Raw genomic sequence first — 21,669 nt, forward strand, 5'->3', positions numbered from 1 at the left:
TGACCCGAGTCGGCTGGGACCTATATCTCTCAAACCGTTATTGATCATGCATGCATCCATTTGGCTTAAAGTAAAAAAACACGCGTTGAATATCTGATCAATTTAGCCTTTGCGCATTTGTGAGTGTCGCGATCTATCGGGAGGAAAACTTTTTGCCAAAAAAAAATGAATCAGTGTCGAAACTGAGCGCGGAGTTCCTTGTCGACAGTTTCAGATCAGAAAGTTCCTTTGATGATTCCTCTCAATTTATTTTTTCCTTAGGATTTCATTGATGATATTACTTTTCGACAATTTTAATTTAAAATCCTGTTCCACCTCGGCTTTTATTTATCCTGTTCAGATTTCTACAATTTAAGTTTTGCTATTGCGGCGTTTTCGCACATTTTTGACAGCTGGGTAACTTTTGTGTTATTTTTTGTTGCTAGCAAAACATTGCTAAAATAAACAGAGTATAGAAAGGGTGCGAACAGCCGGTTCCAAAAAGCTACCAACCCTCTTTATTTTTGCATGTAGAAGCACTTAAATATAGCATTTTGAGCTTTCGTAACTGAGTTTTGAATGTTCTAGAATTTTTTTTTTTTCTCGTCTGTGATTGTGTAATGGGCTGAGTAGGAAATCCGTCAGATTTGATCAAGTCTCTTTCGGGTAGCCGCGAGTGCCGTCATAAGCATCAACCAATTAGAATGCGAGTTGTCGGTCATCTGATCGCAAAGTCAACACTCCAGAGTTTCCTTTCGAACAAGAAAAACATGGCGGTGAAATTGATGAGTCGTTTGTTTTTTAAGTAGAATTTTTAACGTTGTAGCCCTGGATAAAGCACATAATGGGTTGATTTATACGATGCAGTATATGGTTTGGCTAACTAGACCAGAATGGATAAACATGACCGCTTTCTTGGTGAGTTTTTCGTCTGTAAACTTGGGGCCTGTTTACAGTGACTGCGTGTGTTGTATCGCTTCTTCATCCGTGATTTCCATATTTCGTATTTGTCTTCATAATCTTCAAGGCTTGGGCTTGTTTATGTTACTATATTGAAAACATCTAATACTCAAGCGATCTTTTAATCTACATTGTTTTATGGACGTTTTTTGAACGCCATCCCTCATGTGTAAACTGTATTCTCACCATCAAGTCACTCTCTCAACAGCTATCAACCAAACGCTCCCTGGCTTGGAAGATTTTCTCAAAGTGGTCCTTGGTAGCGAGCCATTGAGTGAGGAAGCGAACAGACAACGAATTGAATTTCTCAGAAGGTTAGAAAGTGTATCGCGACCGCCATCGCTGCCGCCTAGACCTGCAAACTTGAGTGAAATTTATCGCACGCGTCTCCAGCAAAACGAAGCTCCGTCCGGAAGCGGCCTACAAGATGAAAGCAGTGTGTATAAAAACGACAAAGCAATAGACCCAGTTCAGTTTGCCTCACAGCAACGTGAATTATCCAGAATCGCTACCCTGTGCAAGACTTATGCTCCGCAAACTGTTATTATCGGCGAGAAGGGAAATAGAAATGGAGGCTTGTATTTTGCAAGGCCGGGAAACACAAGGGTAAGTGATGAGGCTTCCGTGAAGCGACTCTTATGACTTTCTTGAAGTTTCTTGATGTATACTTCAAGGCATAGCCTTTTAAGTTGTCTTAATTTGTACTTATCCCTTGTACGTGACTGTATTTATTATTCAAAGTAATATACTTGCCCTCCCTGCCGCGAAATACAGTACCGAGGCATGAATAATTTCGTAAACGTGAACTCGCATATTAGCGAAACCAGTTGATCTCCTCTGATCTGATACCGCATTGTGAATGAAAAAAATTGTGCAGGCTGTGAATATTGCCCTTTTACCCGTAAGCTAATTTTCGATTAACTTAACGCAGTGTAGTGAATCACGTCAGGGATATGTATAAATTTGTGAAAATGTGTACGTAGCTAATACAGTTATCGCGTGGAAATAATCGATCAGTAATACTTCATTGCTGATAAACGACTGAAATCTACAAGGTAGCTTTCTTCATTGAATTTAAAATCGTTCTCTTTGTGGAGTTAAAACAGCATTTATACAATTGGTTGTTTTTAAATAGAATATAGTCATGGTTTCGTTTCAAAAGACACAAAAGATCTTTTGTTCCGTTTATGCTAAATTACCGCAGATCAACACCTTGCAATTTCCAGCGGTTTTATGGAGAGGAGAGTTTTTGTTTCAGACGGATGTTACAGTCACCCCCCAAAAATTCTGTGCTATATAATTTCAACTTTTAACCTTTCTGAAATACTGTGTATATATATCAAGCTAATTTTAATATTCAATTTATAGCAAAATAGCACTTTGATGCATTTGTAATATTAAATTTCCTTGCTTTACTTTATGGACTTTCTCTTTCCTCGAAGAACTAGTCAGTTACAAGAATAGTTATGGTAACTGAAAATTAATCAGAATTGAAAGTGAAAGATATTTTCGACTGACTTGCTGAAGCATAAAATGAGTTTTGTCAGTTTCACATGATCTTAACTTCTATCTAGTTCCAAATACTAGAAAGCGATGATGTTTCAAGAAGAACGCGATGACATTTTTGTCTTCTGTAGTGTATGATTTCAAGCTCATATCTCAGATCAATGTGTAAATGTAATACTGGAATCTTCATGTTATTATCAAAGATTATCTGCAACGGCAACGTTAAGACGCTCAAAAATTCTTCAGATCTTGTTGCAAAGGAGTTCTTGAAAGTCTGTAGAAATATATTTTTTAATATAATTGTTTTTTCTGACTTAAATGTAAATTGTTTTCTAACCTTTGTACTAAACCTTCATTTTATCATGAAATTAACTATCACCACAGACATTTTATCTTTTTCTTTAAATTTATACAAAAGTTACGTGGGTTTATAAATACCAAAGTTTATAGGTAAAAAATAATCCTAAATGCTGACTTACATGTTGACATGTTATCTTGCTCAAGAGTGCAACATTAGAATCGTGTGAATTTTTTGAAATGTTTTACAAGCAAAAGATACTATGCAAATATAAACTATAGTGTAGATTGTCACATTGTCATTAGACCACATCATTGTGATAGACTTTTTAGGATCTCTGCTAAAAGCTTTGAACAATAAAATCTAAGAGGTGTGAAGATCGGCCAGTCTTTTACACATGAAAGTCCATAATAAGCACCCAGATATTCTAATCACAAGATTTTTTTTTGTCTTTTCTTTTTAAAGCTTCACATGAAGAGTCGAGATCTCTTATTTTTAGAGAGTAATTAGTTCATATTACCAGGATAAATATGATGTCATGGCAAACAGTTTCAAGTTACCATTGCCGTAATACTGAGTTATCCTAAACTTCACAGTGGCTGGTAAAACATATTAATCTTTCAACTGGGAAAAGATTGTGGTAGATTTTCTGACATTTCTTCAAGCAGCAATGCTTACTTGTGGCGTAAAGCACTCTGTTTTTCTTTGTGTGCCTGTTGACCTTGCTTGACATAATTAGCATTTTTGACAAGCCTTCTTGAACTACAGCAATTAATACCACATTTGAATTTTTTCTCAACGATTGTCTATCACTTTAGTTGATTTTCCTATTGAATGAACCATCAATATTACTTTCTCCATGTAATTATAACCTACATGTACTGTATCTCTTTTCATCTAAGTGATCCTCAGATACCATGTCTTTGTAGTTTTTCTTGAATCTAAGCAGCTTAAATTTTTTGCATATCAGAGACCTTATCTTTGGGCCTAAAATGCTTTAGTTTTGGATTTTCATGTGAGACAGATTGGTGCAAAACAATCCACAAGAAACAAGTTAATCAGGATTAAGATTTTGACAGTCATAAAGCTGAAATTATATCTACTAAATCATCTAACCATAATACTTGAGTTATCCTTTGTCATCGTAGGAAAAATGAAGGTGATTCCCTTTTGAAATAATTTGGCAGGGTATTTTTTTTGAAATTATTAATTTCAAACTTTATGGATTGTTCTATGCTTGCATCCAGCAGATTACTGTATTTTGATGTCAAGTTCAGGTTTATATGTGTGTAAATTGTTTGAGTGTCCTATGTAAAGAACTGAACAAAATTAAATGACAATCCTGGACACTCTATTTTGTATTGTTCAGTTCCAGAAAATATCCATACTCCCCCCACAGAAGGGATTGGAATATCCTGGGGGGTAGGGGGTTCTGTGGACCAAAAAAGTTAAAGAAATGTATGAAGCTCAATCGAAATTTCCAGAGGGGTGGGGGGGGGGGGGGACTTCCCTTCCGTGGGGGAGGTATGGATATTTTCTGGGACTACACATTATTGTGTTTTTATGTGCAGCCAATATGTTCCATACAACAGTGGTTTTGTAACAAATTGTTACTAGTTAGTTCCTGGAACTCACTCTGTGATACTCTCCAGTCCTAGTCCATAAATGATCGAGTGTAACCTACATGTAGCAGGATACACAAATTTAGTGAATATTCAGCAACCTACCAAAAAAATAAATGACAAGAGCGATTATTATTATTTTTTAAATTTTCTTGCACTCATTCTAACAAGGGAACTGAGCTGTTTGATAGCAACTAAGATTTGTTTTTAGTTACTAATCAGTTTATAAACTTGTGATAAATTGGTAACAACTAGCCAGGCTTCTTTATAATTTGTAAACAGTAGCTGCTTTCAAAAGAAGATAGCCTTTTTAGTCTCAAATAGAGCAAGATCTAATGATGAACAGATACATTGTAATTTTCGTGTTATTCAAGAAGTACAGGAGGTGTCAAAAAGGAGGTGTCAAAAAAAAAATTAACTTTGAATTTTATTTTTTTGAAATGAATACTCGTCTGTTGGAAGCTTCTAAGAAACATGTGGTAGCATTTTTAAGTAAAGCAAAACGCTTTGCTGTTCTGTGATGATCTTGAAGCTTGAGGACTAGATGTGGTTGTTTTCTTGTGTACAAGTACAGGGCCGTGATCTAGAAGTGCCTGCGTGCCACAGGCGACTAACTTTTGCCTTTGGGCGACTCGAAAAACTTACTTGTTCATATAAGCTTAAGTGCTGCGTACCCAGAATTTCATGGTTGGGAACCACTGGTTTCCTTGTAATTTTTCTTATACCACAGCCTTGAAGCACGTTCACTTTGTGCCTGTGTGATCACTAGCTGATATGATTCAGCTATGTTTGACATTTCAGGATGGCATTCGAGACTCCATACAGAGTACAAGCAGTATGGAAGATGACCTCTATGAACATCTGAGTTTGAAAAGCATTTCACCCTCGGATCCTGTCAGCACACAGGACGCTGATGGAAGTACTAAAACAGAAGATTCATTTGTGTTTCCCAGCCCACCAAAGACTCCTCAGGAACATTCCTCCTCTATTTACATCCCCACTCGGTCAGGCAGTTTGAGGGCTTCTGGAGGCAAAGGCAGACTGTCTACAGGATGGTAAGTACTTAATATATGAACCACATAGGAGACAAAAAAAAATAGATTTATAAGCAGGCTGATACTGTTTCTCCTAGACAGATTTAAAACAATATTTTTATGAATTTTTATAATTGCAATCTTCCTTGTTTCTTGCTTGAGGTAGTTATGGTTTAAGACGAAATCTGATAGGAAATCGAACAATTTCAACTTTTAGTGGACAAAAACCTTGTTCCAGAATAATTTTAGGTATTTTACAGTCCCTTTTACAATTTTGTGAAGCTGAAGATATAAATAGTTGCCTGAAATAAAACCAGAAACAATTTCCCATGGGGACTTGAGAAAATAAATTTTAAAGTTCAGATAAATTGTGCAGTCACAGGTAAAATTTTACCATCACTTTCATTTCACCTGTACTTTCAAGTGTTTCATACGAACTTCACAATTTATTTTCAACACTTGGTGTTGTTAGAAATGATTTTTTTTGAGAAGGTATTTAAAATAGTCACACAGAAGTTTGCGAAACGATGAAAGTAATCACAGTTCAAAGTTTTTGTCCGCTTGTTAGTCGAATTTCTGGTGGATTCCTTCTTAAATCTTATAGCTACCTTGCATGGCAAAATTGCAAACCTTAGCCTAGTACACAAACTGCAACCTGGATCTTGGCTCCAGATAGGCAAAGCCAAACTCAAATGACTCAATTTGGAGTTAAGCACCTAAATATTAGTCCACCCTGCTTCCATAGCTAATGTAGTACTCTGAGCAAGCAACACTGCGATCAAATAAGTATTTATCCCTGATAAGTCAACTCTGCCGTGAGTATACTGTAACTTTTTAAACCCCTATGTTTCCTTTTAGGTTTAAGAGAGAGGCAAAATTGAATGAGGAAGTTTACGTGTCACACTTAAGGGAACCAGTAATCAAAGGATATCTCAAGGATATCAAGGCAAACAAAAGGCGTTGGTGTGTTTTACAAGGTAATCGCTTACATATCTTCAAGAACCAAGAAGATCCAGCGATCATGATTCTGTACTTGCCAGAGTGCAACATTGGTGTTGATGATAAGAAGAAGATCAGCTATAGTTTTAGACTGATTCCTGCTGACGGTCCAGGTGTGACGTTAGCCATAGAAGATGGCCAGGACCTTTCTCCATGGATGAGTGCAATTATGGCCGCAGCTGTACGACGAAGTAGTATTGACCGGCCTGTCAGTCCTCTAGAAGGGTTGTTTTCTTTGGAGCAGGCTAGAGCAGAGAGGATGCGTAGTTCTGAATTGGATGGTGGTATAGAAGAGGAACATGAAGAACTGGAAGAGGACATTTATGAACAACCTATTGACCATAGTGTGGTAAGTAAGGATTGTGTTATTAAACATACATGTACAAGATTGAATGCTTATCACAATCAGGCACCTCTCTCAAGAGCAAGTCAATAATAATTTGTATTTTTAAGCAAAGAGTTTAAAGGTTACTGTAGACCTTTAAGGGACAGTGTTTTTGCTAAAAACATTTTTCTTTGCCAAATTTCTGATTACTATTTTACCGGCATTTTCCCCACCAAAAATATTTCAAAAACTTGAAACATGCATGAGTTATACACAAGAAGTCCACAATCTGCTAAGTGTTACACAATGTAAGTCAATTAGAAGAGACCTCAGAGATCTCAGACTTGGATTTCAAACTTCAAGTATATATGCTTTTATTTGCTTTCAAAGGCTGTGCGCATCCTCCAAAGCCTTAGGCAAATGATCAAATTTAAGAAATGTTAACCTGACTCAACACTGAATGAAAATGTCCTATTGTTAAGCAAGAGCTTATGTGGTTGATTTTGTATGCTTACTGTAGCAAATCACTAGTAATAATAAAAAATTGCGAGCTATTTAGATTCCACCTCAGGTGTGCAATCCAAGCCATTGACATCTTCTGTAAATTTAATTGCTTTACTGTGATATATAGCGAAGGACACCTGCAAAGGTATAGGGTAACTTAAGAAGTTTGTAATGGAAAACTTAATTGCAAATTAAACTCTGAACTGTGTTGAAGTTTCTTAAAATCATCTTTAATCTCTGGTGCAGATATCACAATATACTTAAACCGAACTGTAAATCAATGTAGAATATTTTTTTTGATGTTAATAGTCAAGAAGTTTGGAAAACCACTGTAGGGTTATAAAATTTTGAAGCAGACAGAGAAAGATATGTATTTGTTGTAGGCAGTGCTGAGCGTTCAGCTTCTGTAAGATGCCTATGAAGCAGCATCTCAGCCAGAAATGCACTTTATGGAACACCATAACCATAAAGGCACTTTAGTTGTTGCCATCCATGACTACTAGATAGCTTTCGCCCGAGCTCATGGCAAATCCTGCATTGGAAAAACAAATGGTGTGACCTGTTTGAAAACAAATTATGAAAAAGAATCACTTCTTGTAATGCTTACTCTACTCTTCCAGCTCTGACATTCTGTTAACTAATTAAAGTATGATTTTGTTTGTATCTTGATAGTGTGGAATGCCATCTGCTCACAGTACCCCTGTGACAACAGAATCCAAGGACGAGGGGGATGAAGGTTATGATGCACCTCTCCCTCCCCTCCCTATTGACGATGATGGTTCCTCTTCAGAAAGCAGCTCAGACGAGGATGAAAGCATGGAGAAAAAAGTGTCTGATGAAAAGGCTGCAGTAAAGAAGAAAATTTACGATGAAATTCCTCCTGATCTACTGGCAGAACTTACAGCTGGGCAACACAAAGGAGGCAGTGAAGCAACCAAAAGCCAAGACTCTATTTGCGATGAAGGATCGACCAATGACCAATCGTTGGACTTCACTGACAGTCACAGTGAGCACAGTGGGAATATCAGCAACAGGCACAGCTATATTGAGCCTATAGCGAGTGATGATGCTGTTAGCTCTGAACTTAAAGAGGAGGAGGAGAACATGGAAAATGTGTCAAGGAAGAGAACTTCCACAGTTCTGAGCATTAGCACGGAGTCAGTATGTTCTGATACGGAACACGCAAGAACTAGTTCAGTTACTTCTGACACAAGTGTAACTTCCAAAGGTTTAGGTCCCAAAGTGAAGAGAAGAAAGAAACTTGTTCCTGCCGAAGCTGAGCTTCAGTTTCTGCAAGATCCCTGTGCAATGCACAGTGGAATCTTGTATCAGAAGCGCAGGTTGGGTGTCTGGTCAAAACGCTACTGCAAGATTATCGACAGCAGATTTAAGTGTTATCGGTAAGTGGCAATTGTAACATCAATTGGATGGAATGGAAACCTGTGGTTAAGTGGTCAAGAACACCTGAAATGAAGACACGTGGTGAAAGCAAAAATTTGGACATTACCCAAACAATGAGTCAAATTGGCAACCTCTTGTGATTGAGTAATTTGTCAATAGTTTGAAGTCTGCAATAAACTTGATTGTTGCTGTAAATGTTTTTGTCTGCAGAGCAATCATGGTTATGTTTTTGTTTTTGTTTTTTTATTTTAGAGAAAGTAGTCCTGAAATTTAATTGGTACACAATAACATCATAAATTACCACCATCATTAATGACACTTTTCATCAAGTACACATTGGCTCAAACTTTTAATTACATTGTACTATGTGTGAGATAAAAAAATGAAACTGTCTTTCAAGGGTTCTGATTGGCAATGGACAAGAATACAGGTCGCAACAGATATTTTGAGTTGGAGTACTGGTTCAGTAATTTGTTAAGTTTATGCACTCTTGTCTTCTCAGAAATCCAGCTGACGAGAAACCAAGCCTGAACTTTCCAATTCTTGGTTATGATGTAAGTTTGATTGACAACAAAGAGTCAAGGAAGAGTTACTGCATCAAGATATCGCACCCTAGCCAGGAGACTTACTACTTCGCCACAGATTCACGTGTCTCGATTGAACGTTGGATTGAGGTGCTGTCTTTGGCTGCTACAGGGAGGCTTGACGTGATTGCCCCATATCCTCCTTACTTTTGTGCTGAGCAATCTGGAGATGAGTTAAAAAGTAGGTCAAGGGAATCATTGCTTAGTAGCGAGGTAAGACATGTCGTAACTAGGTGATTGATGTGCAATTCATTACCTGTGGAGTTAAATGTACTGTGCATGTGTTACTGGAGGGTGTCCTGTCACAGTGTTACACATTTGTAGCAAGACAAAATAAATTCTTCTTTTGTTTATTTTAACTTTTTGCTTTTTTTTAAATTAAGTAAGCCTTTATTTAGTCACTGAAAAACAAGTAACATACAATAAAATTTACAAAAATTGAAATGTAATAACTTGCAAAAGTAAATTACAGCAGGTGAAAATAGCTAACTGAAAAGAACTATTACACATAATCTACGAATTACAGCAGTTACATGTATAAACACTCACAAGAATCTAACAAAAAAAAAATGCTCTAAAGAGTGACAAAGTCTCAAATCCTTTTTTTGTCTACCCCGAGCTTGTTTATATGAGGACAGCAGGGTAAGGAGTTATATTTAGCAATATGACCAAAAGGCAAACTCAGTGACTCTATCCACTGTTAGTTGTTGAGCGGCAAACTACTGATTCAACTTTCAAAGCCAATAGCAACTGAGACTGTGCAGTTTCACTGTTTAGACATAACCCAGTGGCTGGTCAATATTTACTTGGTTGAAACCTGAAATATTCGTACTGTAAAACTAATTAAAAATGAACTCAACCAATATTTCACCAACACACACACCTCACAGACACACTAGTGACCAGCAACACTATACATATTCAAGAAATGGAAAACATATTTTGTGTTTCTATCAAAATTTGGAAGCAGAAGTGGGAGTTAATGATACCAAAAAGGATCTGTAAACTTGGGCCACATACAATTCTAAAGAAAGGCTGTGAGGAAGACCAGAACCATAGACGAGTGTTTCAACAGCTACTCTAAGTGCTCTTAAACGGCCATTAGTGATTGTATAATGCAGTAGAAACAAGAAATATTTAACAATTGCTCGCCAAAGGCTAAGTGAACATTGGTGAATATTCACTAAGATGAAGTCAAGGTGAATATTCGGCAATGTATAATTTTGAGAGGTGAACATCAAGAACTACAAAATAATGGGCTAAAACAAGAAAACACAGATGCAATTGTTCATTTGCATACATGTATGCAGCCATGGTTTTAATAATAAGCATACAGTTACATTGATTGTGAATCAATTTACACATCGATTTCAGGATCATTTTAGCTGTAGAACAAACAAGTGAAATGCCTTTTGTTATCGTTTTTGACTTCATTCACAGTTGTCATCATGATCTAAAAGTGAGTAGCTTTAGTTTGAAGAAAAATATGTGTTGGTTAATCGATCTGACCTGCTGGCGATCAATGTAACCACTGCGTTAATGATTCTTAAATGCCTTGAATATGAGTTCTTGAAAAGACTTTTGGTCCAAAGGCGACAACCATCATTTTGAAAATTCTCCATCCTGTCAGATATCCTGCACTTGGAGTGATGTCTTTCAAGTAAATGAAAATTTCATTTAGCAACTGTCCACCATGTTTACTTACCGAGATGGCAGAGGTGGCGAGCTTAGTACCCAAGCCTTGGAAATGTTATATTCACCACCTACCGTAGTAAATATAGCATCATAAGCTGAGCTTTTTGACCAATCAGTATGTCCAATTCTTATATTCACCTCTGGAAATTATGCTAATTATCGTCATTAATTTTGAGGGAACTGCTGAGAGGACATTGTCACATTTATCTTTGCTAGTGTAATAATATTATTGTTCTTTGTGTACAAGGTGTTTTCCAAATTGTTTAGCCTTTATGGCAAATATAAGTAATTATGTTTTATTTTTTAATTTCTGTCGTCCAACAGGGAAGGCTTTCGGATGATGATAGTGCAGACACTCTGGATGAGTTGGACCCTCCAGCTGAGAAAGGTCAGAGTCTCAATAGACCTGAAGCAAAGGAAGAACAGAAAATATTACCTCCTGAGACGACATATGCAGTGCTGCCTAATGAATCTAGGTATGTACTGTTTATTGGTAGTTCTTCCAGACAGTTATGTAACAGCACCGGTGTAGTGAAGTGGGAGCTGCGGTGGCCTCATGGTGGGTGTGTTTGACTCTGGATTGAGTGGCCAGGGTTCGAGCCCTGGCCCTGGACACTGTGTTGTGTTCTTGGGAAAGAGACTTTTCTCTCATAGTGCCTCTCTTTACCAGGGCTGTCAATAAGGGCTGTAACCTGTAGTACCTGTTACGGCTGAGTATGTTTGATGGGCCCTTGATGTTACAGGTGAACTTGCCTGTAGTTGACGCAATTCACCCAAAAAGTAACATGTTTGTTACATGTGTGAAGATCAAGGCTACAGGTGAATCAAAACTTAATTACAGCCCAGGTGTATAAATCGGTACCGGTGAATTTAATGGGGGTAACCCTGCGATGGGCAACCATCCCATCCAGGTAAGGTAAAGTCTGCATACAAGCCAAGTGACCCATGAGGCCAGAGCTTATCCCGGTTTCAGTGGCATGAAGTGACCAGGAGTATTTCTACTCCCCCCTGGATGGGATGCTAGTCCATTGCAGGGCTACCTCCAGCATTAAATTCAGCGGTACCCATTTATACACCTGGGTGGACAGAGGCACTGTGAGAGTAGAATGTGTTGCCCAAGAACACAACCCAATGTCCCTGGCCAGGGCTCCAACCCGGACCACTCACTCCAGGGTTGAGCACACTAACCATGAGGCCACTGCACCTCATCCCATCCAGTGGGGAGTAGAAATACTCCTAGTCGCTTCATGCTACTGAATCTGGAGATGAGCGTTGGCCTGATGGGCCAGTTGGGTCGTATGCAGACTTTACTTTCCACTGCTAGTTCTTCCAGACGGTTAGTTATGTATATCAACATCAGTGTGATGAAGGGCAGTGGCCTAACAATTATCACACTGTACTCAGAATCAAAGATTTAAATTCAGTTGTCATAAACAAGGAACAAAGTAAAATTCTGTCGTGCCAGTGGCAGTTGAACCTATGACCTTGTTCTAAGTAAATTTGTAAGGGTCATGTTGATTCAGTAAGTTCACTGATTACATGTACTTGTGATTTTGTGCAAGAAGTTGCAAGATTTGATTTAAGTGCTGGCCGAATGTTGTTAAACTTGATGATTTTCTCATGTGCTTTCATGCACAGCTACTCAATATGTCAGGTGATAAGCGAAGGACTACACATGATCTATGCTTTAGAGACTACTCACAGATTAGAAGGTCTTCAGAATGGGCTTCTGAGTGGTGATTTCCCCTTTTGGATAACATTTACTATTTTTGTTGTTTTGGGCACCAGAATGGCTGCTACTAAAACTCTTCTTCCCTTTATTATGTTCATTATAAGTGGTGTTTCTTTTATGACAAGTGCAAAACAGAATAACAGTTCTTGGAATAATCATCCTTAATTAATTTTTTTTTCCAGAAATGTGGAAGTTTCAGTCCAAACCGAAGAGAAGTGTCAGGAAGGTGGAGCTGAACAGTCTCCAGAGACTGGAAAGAAAGAGAGAACACAAAAGAAAAGGAAAGAAAAACCAAGAGAAGGAACGAGTAAGAATAACATTATTATTTAATCTGTTGTTAAATTGGAAAAGCAGATTTGGCAGCATGGTCACAAAGTTAGAAATGGTGGTTGTTCATTATTTACCCCAAAATTGTCTCGGCCAAACGGAGATTTTCCGAAATAAACGGCACGTCTTGAAAGGTAGTTTAAAATTTCCAACCGAAAATATTCGAATGGAAAATGTGCTTGCCATTTGCAATTCTTCACTAGTTCCAGCCGCCATATTGGAATTATGATCAGGCCGAACTCATCCTAGGCTCTGTCGGTAATTGGGGGTTGTTAAGTAAATGATAAATGGCCAATCCGAAGGGAACGTACCAACCGGGATTTTTGCTTACCATTTGCGCAAACCGTTGACGAATCGGTTTCTCCGCGTAAATGGTACACAACCGTTATTTTCCCAGGAATTTGTACGACTTGGTCACGTGTGTTTTCCTACACTTTGCATTTTTTTTTCCCGTGGTTTGTGCTGGTCACATGTATTTCCTTGAGTTTTAATTGGTCCGTTGTGTTGCTTACAGTCTGTGATTGGCCATTGTAGTTGCTTTGGTTTGGCTAATTTCGACTAATTTAATTTTAATTGGATTGTTATTGTTATTTCAGAAACACCGTCTACCATGAGTCCTCCTCACAGCATGTTCATCAGTGAGTCTGTTGACGGGCAGGCCAAACCTGAACCAATGAATGAAGAATACGCCTCACTTCCTCAAGGCAATGCAAAGGTCAGTTGACTCTCCGCGGCTAAAACTCTCTCGCATTCCATATCTTTTCCTGCCCTTTTTCTTTCACACTGAAAGCAAGATGGGGAACGGATCGTCTACACGTGATTTTCGATGGAAACGGGAGAAAAAAATGGACAATGTAAATACGCAGTTAAACAAATATATTCCATGCTGCTGTGCGTCTGTTCAGTAATTGATCATAGATGACGTAAAAATGTGGAAAGAACAAAAAAAGTGGCACACGAACCGTTAGGCGAGTGTGTCACTGATGTTCTTACCACATTTTTTGACGTCTTCTGCATGCCAGTGACACATTCGCCTAACGGCTCGTGTGCCACTTTTTTGTTCTTACCACATTTTAGCGTCATCTATGATGAAATATATAATTAACTACCGATAAGTGAAAGGGGTGATTTTTCTTGTAGTGTGCAATCTTGTTTCGCCAGTTGAAGAAAGGGCCGAGAATGACTAAAAGCAAAATCTGAAAAATTCACGACCGTGTGATCATAAAATATTTACCCCTTGCGTGAAAACCTATCGAGAACTTTACAATTTATAATATGAAAAGACAACAATACACCAATTGTAAAGAAGCGTTGGGTAGTGCAGAAGTAAATTTTTACTTTCTCGATTTGTGGGAAAGCCTTTATCCATGATGCTTACCTTAAATTTCGGATTGTTTCTTTGATTCCCTTAATTTGAGACGCCTAAATTGTACGCACTCTGAGATGTGATACTGTCATTCTGTTGTTTTGATTTGTTCCTTCTGTCGTTTAATTACAGGAGACCAGCGAAGATTCTACCGCCAAGAAAGACAAGCGTTGGACAGACACTCTGAAAAAGAAAAAGCTATCACGCGGCAATTCCTATGACTACAGATTACGGGGAAATGTCACACCTTTGACTCACCCAGACAGCGCTAAGAACAAGCATCCAAGTATGAGAAGAAAGAATTCACAAACAATCGTCAATTTGACGAATTTGTTCGATAGAGAAGGGCGTTTCTGTGGTTACCTCACCGAGGTTAGGTACAATAAGTTTGGTACAACGCATTTAAGACGGTGGTGTGTTGTTAAGAACGGATTATTAATCCTCTTCAACAGCGAAAGAGAAGACACGCCTCAAGTAAAGCTGTCGCTAGTGGATATGTGGCTTACGGACAAGAGCGAAGAGTCTCGAAACAAGTTTTGCTTTGCGCTCGAGGACAAGGATGGTAACGAGACGACCTTTCAGACGACAGTCGAAGAAGATTTCCAGAAATGGATGGGTGTACTTGAGTTGTTCACGGAGTTACGCGTGGAGAGACCGCAGCCTGAAGTAGCAGCAGAGCCCCTCGGAAAAACAGATTCTTGTGCCAGCGATTTGGGAGACGGATCGTTTGAGCGGGGGACTTTACGAACAAAGAGTTCCCGCGCGGCCGCTAAAATAAAGGACGAAATTTACGCCCTGGCTCCCGGGAAGGTGAGAACGTCGCTAAGAATGAAGCTATCTCAGAGAAGGAATGTGATTGATTTTTTCCGGAAAACACACAGCTCGTATGACTTAGAGGCTGGGGCGCCTCCTGAGGGCTCGTCCCTCCCGGAAGCTGATGTCGACACCTTGGCTGTTTTCGGCGGCAATTTGAAACAAGTAGAATCAAACGGTTCGACGAATTCAAGATGGTGTACGATCAAACAGAAAGAACTGATGATTTTCTCAGACCGTAAAGCTTCTGATCCACTTCGGAAAATACCTCTGTTAAGATCAGCATTCGGTGATTTGAGCGACGATGAAAGCAGCCCGAACAGGTTTCAGATTCGTTTTTGCAACGAGACCCTTGTGTTCGAGGCATGCGATAAATTTGATCACAACCGATGGCTCCGAATGCTGGCCTCGGCGATCGAGAGACGAAACTCGAGCGACGACGACAGGCCGAAGTGCGTCGGTCGGCTAACTTCGCCAACGTTTACGAAAAAGAAGATACTACATCGGAGGAATCGGAGCGAGGCGTTGTCACAAGATGGGGAGACGCCTACATCAGCGACCAAGACACGTGAAGGTTCTACAAGTACTACTGATAGGCTCATGAGCGGGTATCTTCAGGAGGTCCGTGAAACCCACGGCGCTAGAACTCTTTTGCGCCGGTGGTGTGTAGCGACGAGCGAGGAGTTCATCGTGTATGAGAATCAAAACTCCAAGAAAGCGTCGTTTGAGTGGGAACTCTCACAAATGTCCGTTCAAGATCAGAGTGACATGGATGCGGGGTCGTTTGGGTTTCGTGTCTCTCTTGGCGCGGAAAAGGTGTGTTTTAAAGTTATTGATGAAGACTCCGCGCGACACTGGTTGAGCGTGTTAGCACGCTATTGCCATTCAGTTGCGGCGAATGAACCGCTAAGGTCGAATAGCAAAGAGGACAGAAGGCGCTCTGCGAGCGATAACGATCTGAAATCGAAATCGACCGAAGAGGACCCGAACGTTCTCGAAGTGCTTAGCGAAGGAAGGGCGAGCGGACGAAAGCTCATGCGAAGGGCAACCGAAGATTCGACTTTCTTCCGAAAGTTCAATCGTTCCGAGTTGTTCAAGGCGCCGTGGCGAGCGTCTACAGAGAAGCTAGAGGTAAAGATGAGGGATCGGGAACGATCAGGCCGAGCGGCGGCTAATAAGGCCTTGAAAAGGTTCTCTTGCGGCAGTCTATTCGACAGCGACGGAAAGTACACCGGCCATCTGATGGAGCTTATAACCCACGAGTTGTACAGTAGTCAAGTGCGAAGATGGTGTGTCCAGAAAGATGATTATTTATACGTTTACGACAACGAGGCCGCTGATGAACCCATTAAGGTTATTCCTCTCTGTAACGCCAAAGTACTGGATAACAGTGACGTCGAAGGCTGTGTTTACAGATTCAGAGTCGATTATGGCGAGGGGAAGACTGTGTTTTTTCGAGCACTAACTCGCACCGATTTGGAAAAGTGGACGACTGTCATCTCAGTGAAGACCGCTGTTCTGCTGGACCGGAGCGAGAGACAGCTCAGACGCAGCCGCACGTTTAGTTCAGAGAAAAGCTCCAGTGAAAGCGAGGTAACCTCACCGATCATCGATTACAGAGCCGCCCGAACTCTGACTGCCGACTCTGGTTCTTATAATGAAACGGTTTCCATCTGGTCTGCTGATAGTGTCTTTGACCCAGCAAATGATCCCAGCTCAGAAGGTTTAAAACCTGTTAATCCAGATTACGAAAACGTTACATCTCCTGTAGAACGAAAAGATGAACAGCCACCGAATGAGCAACGCAACGATTTGCCTTCAGCCGTAAGTACAGTTTCGGAAGCTGAGTTTTCTGGTAGCAACCGAAAAACTGGCAGTAGTCTTTCGAGTATCGAAGACTTGAGTCACGTTTACGAGAATTTCTTGGCCTTCGCTTCCGCGATGGCTGAAAGAAGTCCCGAATTCCAGGAACAGCTTTATCACGTCTACGAGAATGTTACACAAGCGCTGGATAGAGGAAATCAGGGAAGCACGCAAAACGAAGGACAAATTACAGAAGAGCTCCCTGAAGAGGTCCGGCAAGGAAGTAACGAGGGAAATGAACTGGGGAGCCCTTCGATGGAAATGTCATCAGAGTTCGAAAAGATCAGTTTACGGGAAAATGACGAGAAAGACTCTTCCAACGCGTACAGATACTCAGGAATCTCTGGCGAATCCGAGCTGGAGAAAGTTGTGGAGGATGCCAACGAAAATGAGCACCATGTTCTGGATGCCGCGGCTGAAGACGAGAAGAGTGCACAGACTGAAGCTAATCAATCAGACGTGATGGTGAGGGGTGGTTCTGCGTGTGAGACTGCGAGCGCAGCTGTTGTAAGTGCGTCTAGAGGAGCTGAGGAGTTGGTGGAAGTTCCAGTTAGCAGTGGCAACGAAGACCTGGTGCCGAACGAGGATGTTGTCAACGAAAGCGAGCAGGAAACAGTCGCGAACAGGAACGACAACGAGATTGAAGAGATTCGTGATTTTGAGAAAGACACGGGATGCATCAGTGTTGAGGATTCCATCAACATCAGTGATGGACTGTACGAGTTGCAATCAGAAACTGGTGAAAACATGAATGAAGTGGCAACAAGTCAGTCGTCCCTACAAGATGAAAGCGTTCAAGAAGATTCTTCCAGCCGTCCTTTGGTTCATGTCGACCATATAAGTGCTGTTGAAATGGGAGATAGCTCGCTTTATCTGGTGGAACAAGTAAACGACCAAGTGGGGCGAGAAATCAAGGGTGAGGAGTTTAGCGGGCCTTTTGTTCAGACAAGCGATGTGTTAGATGCCGTTCGAGTTTCGACGCCGTGTGACAGCAATAGTTCTGAAACCCTTTTGGAACGGGGTTGTCTTGCTTCGACTGTTGAAAAGTCTGCTTCAAACGGGGACGATGAAAGCAGAACCTCGAATCTTGAAGTCCAAGATTCTAACAATGCTCTTGAATTTACTGGAAATGATTTCAACGTTGAAAACGACGATGAAAGCTTGAACAAGCCCGAGGTCTCTGAAACTGAGCCACCGAGTTTGAGTGCAGCGGAAGACGACGAGTATCAGAAAGAACTTCAAGATGGCGAGCGTGGCACTGAAGGAGGCAAAACATGGAACAGTGCAGATACAATCCTTGAAGCGTCCGAGAATGTTTGTGCAGCTAAAACTTTCGAGCCATCTTTACCAGTTACGTTGAAATGCCCCAAAGAAGCCGAGGTTCCCTGTGAACAAACTCTTGCGTCGGAAGTTAACTTATCTGAGCACGCGCAGATTTGGGAAGAAGCTGTGACGCGCGTAGATGAAAGTCCTTCCTCGACAACGCAAGACTTCGAATTAGAAAGTCACGCCCTGCCAGAATCACCGAACAGTGATCTTGAAAGTGGAGACTTCACCTCTGCACAAGGCAGCCCAGAGGTTGAGTCTTACGAAGTGGGTAATGATTCAAAGCAAGAATACAACGCCATTAACAATGTCGACCAGTCTCTTTCATCTAGTCTGCCTGGGCAGACCAATCGAGAAGATTTCAGTCCAGAAACCGGGATAGACTCTGCCAGTGCTATTGAGATTTATTCAGAAACGGTCGCGAACTTTCCAGAGGAACGTTATGCAAAATCCAACCAACTTGAACAAAAACCTTCCACTGGGTTCGAATTTTCTAATGAGCATGCTGAGAAATTCCAAGCTACGGGCGTACGTGCTGACGATTGCCTGGGCAATGAACCTGTAGAAGATAATTCATCGCTTCAACAAGATATTGAAGAAGCCGAGGATACTCTGGACGAGGGCATCGAGTTAGAAAAAAGGTGCTCTTCAAGTGAGGGATACTATACTCCTGAAGATACTATAGAACTGTTAGTTAGAAGAGATAGTATTGCAGAAGAACAAACCGAGACAGATTGTGCGAGTGATAGAACTCAAAACAGCAATCCTGAACTTGGTTGTACAAGCAATGAAACAAAACCAAGTGATCCCAAAAGTGTTTTTCAGTCGGAAAAAGATGTAGCGACGTCATGTTTACAACAAGGCAATCATGAGCTTGTTAGAGAACTAGAAACTGATAGTGCGAACTCACAAAGCCAGCCCCCTAGCGCCTGGAGTAACCATGATTCAAGCTTAGGAGTCACACAAGATCTGACAAGAAGCCAAATGGATATCCTGAAGGCTGTGACGGCAGCTTTCGAGGAGATTCTGGAACTTCACGGCGACGATAATGACACAGACGACACCAGACTGTGATGGAGGCTAGAAAACATTTAGTCCAAGAATTTATCAACAGTTTAAGTAAGCAAACTGCTTCTTCGTACGCTCAATGTTTCCTCAAGAGAAGTCTAAGATTCGAGCCTAGAAATTCCATTCTGTTGACAAAGATGTGCGGCATCAGCGCAGGTTCTCTGATTGGCTGTCTTTTGCGCGGGAAAATTCAGAAATAGCCAATCAGAGGCTTTGTAAAATTACGTTATTAACACGGAATTTTTCGAGTCTAAAAACTTGGTTAAGATTTCTGCGCGCGAAGAGTGACTTCTGTTTACTGAGGCCTAAGCAACTTTCCTCATTTTCAAGGCACCAGGATAGCCGAAGGTCGATATATCAAAATTCTAACATGGCATCGGGGTTTTCTGCCAAAATTCAATATTTGATCTTGTTTTATTTGTATCAAGTCTCTCGTGAGAATTGCCAGCGAGAGGAATCTTAGAGAATTTGCTAGTTGAGGCAAAGAGCCTCGGATTCATGTTAGAATTTTGATATATCGAACATGGACTATTGTTGACTATCGCCTAGAATGATTGAATGCACTGGTGAATCATTCCAGCATACAAACAGTTCAGCAAGTTTACTCAAATTCAAAACACAGCGTGGATGGTGTTAAGGCAAGGCTAAACGGCTACGTCGCGAAAACACCGTAGATACAATCATTTCCACTAGCTTACACTGCTCCAAAGCCGAAAATATGAGGCAAAAAATATTTCTGAAGCATTTCAAACCCTTTTTACTTCGTGATCATTTGTTTCAGCAACATTGTTTCCTAGAAATGACTTGTTCCCTAGCAACCCCACTGCTTGAAATTTGTGGGCTCAGTTTTTAATAAAACTTTGTTCCAATATTATATTCCTATAAGAAATCGATTTTCATATTTCGTTACAACTCGCAGTGTTTCCGAACTAGAAGGAATTTTGGCCACAGGATTGTTGCACCGTGGGCAGGAACATTACTTACTCGATCAACGTTGTTAAGTTGTTCTTTTACATTGCTTTTTGGTGGAGATGGGACGGAAAATCTGCTTCAGAGTATGTTAGTTAGCTAGGCTAGATTTTTTTTAATGGCTTATCCCATCGCTCACATCCTGTTCTACAGTTGTCTGTCTTAATCCCAAACCTGTTGATGAAAAAAAACGCTTCAAATAACAATATTCTACGTTGTACTTTGAAATTTCAAATTATTACGAGTTCTTAAACTGTAGGGATATTAACTTTTCTGTTACTGATGAAGGCCTGCGTGACTTGGCCATGGCAAAGAAGGCGTGACTATACTGCCTGCGCCGTCAAATGTTTGCGCTTTCGTTGACTATGCAATCAGAATTGCATCAGCTAAGAGATAAATTTTACTATTAAGCATAATGTTATAACAGGTATTCACAGCAATTAACATTAAGAAAGTAAATAGTCATTACTGTAGGATATGTTCAAATCAAAATATCACGCGACGTAAATATGTCACGCAATCAATTTTTCTCGCTTTGAAAATGATTAATATAATGATAAATAGATTAACGTTCTGTTAAAATCAAAACTTATTGAAATATTGTCTAATTCATGCCATTTCATCGGTTCAAACGTTCAATGATGTGAAAGAAATTTTTTAAGAAATGTATGAATTTAATTTAAATTATAGTTTAGTTTATTTAAGTTTGAAAGAGGAAGTACAGTCTTGGAAATTTTGCAAGGATTACAAATGTACACGTGTTGTTGAAGTGTCTTGAGTGAATTGTTGATATCTACGTTCATAACAGAATTTCTCACTTTGTCGTTCACCCTGTTTCAAATTATACATTTTGAGTAAACGCTCAGTTTACCAATGCAGGCGTCCTCGAGCTTTTTGTTCGGTGTTTGCTGGAGAGTTTGAGGTAATTGTGGCTTCTGTAATATATGCTGTACAGTTGAAGTAATATTCCAAATCATTTCATAGGAACCAAGGTGTCTGTTATAGACAATAAAAGAGAAGGAAAGTGATTATTGTACGTAATTCTTTAATTTAAGTTAAAGTTGTTTTCTAACTTAATTACGGACCTTGAACTCGGTTAGTAATAACTACTAGCTAACCGAGAATGAGGTTTTTACGGGAAAATGTCAAACCGAGACCTCGCAGTATTGACCGAGCGATAGCGAGGTCATTACGGCAAGGCTAGTTCTTAAATTACGAGTTCTAGAGGTTATGCATTTAAAAAGTTACTTGGGATGTGTCTAACTCTTTACCAAGGAGGGCTTTGTGGTTCTGGTATC

General features: G+C 40.1%; 1 protein-coding gene across 1 annotated transcript; it reads left to right on the top strand.

Moving 5' to 3' along the window:
• The first annotated feature begins 693 nt into the window (after positions 1-693).
• LOC145481133 (uncharacterized) lies at positions 694-21,389 on the top strand. The gene is made up of 10 exons (XM_081459527.1): positions 694-897; positions 1,148-1,545; positions 5,167-5,420; positions 6,258-6,747; positions 7,900-8,627; positions 9,131-9,425; positions 11,232-11,383; positions 12,822-12,946; positions 13,563-13,681; positions 14,465-21,389. The coding sequence occupies exons 1-10, from the start codon at positions 873-875 to the stop codon at positions 19,406-19,408; spliced, it is 7,530 nt and encodes a 2,509-aa protein (XP_081315653.1). The 5' UTR covers positions 694-872; the 3' UTR covers positions 19,409-21,389.
• Positions 21,390-21,669: the final 280 nt, after the last annotated feature.

This window comes from Orbicella franksi, chromosome 3, assembly GCF_964199315.1.
Source record: "Orbicella franksi chromosome 3, jaOrbFran1.1, whole genome shotgun sequence".
NCBI lineage: Eukaryota > Metazoa > Cnidaria > Anthozoa > Scleractinia > Merulinidae > Orbicella > Orbicella franksi.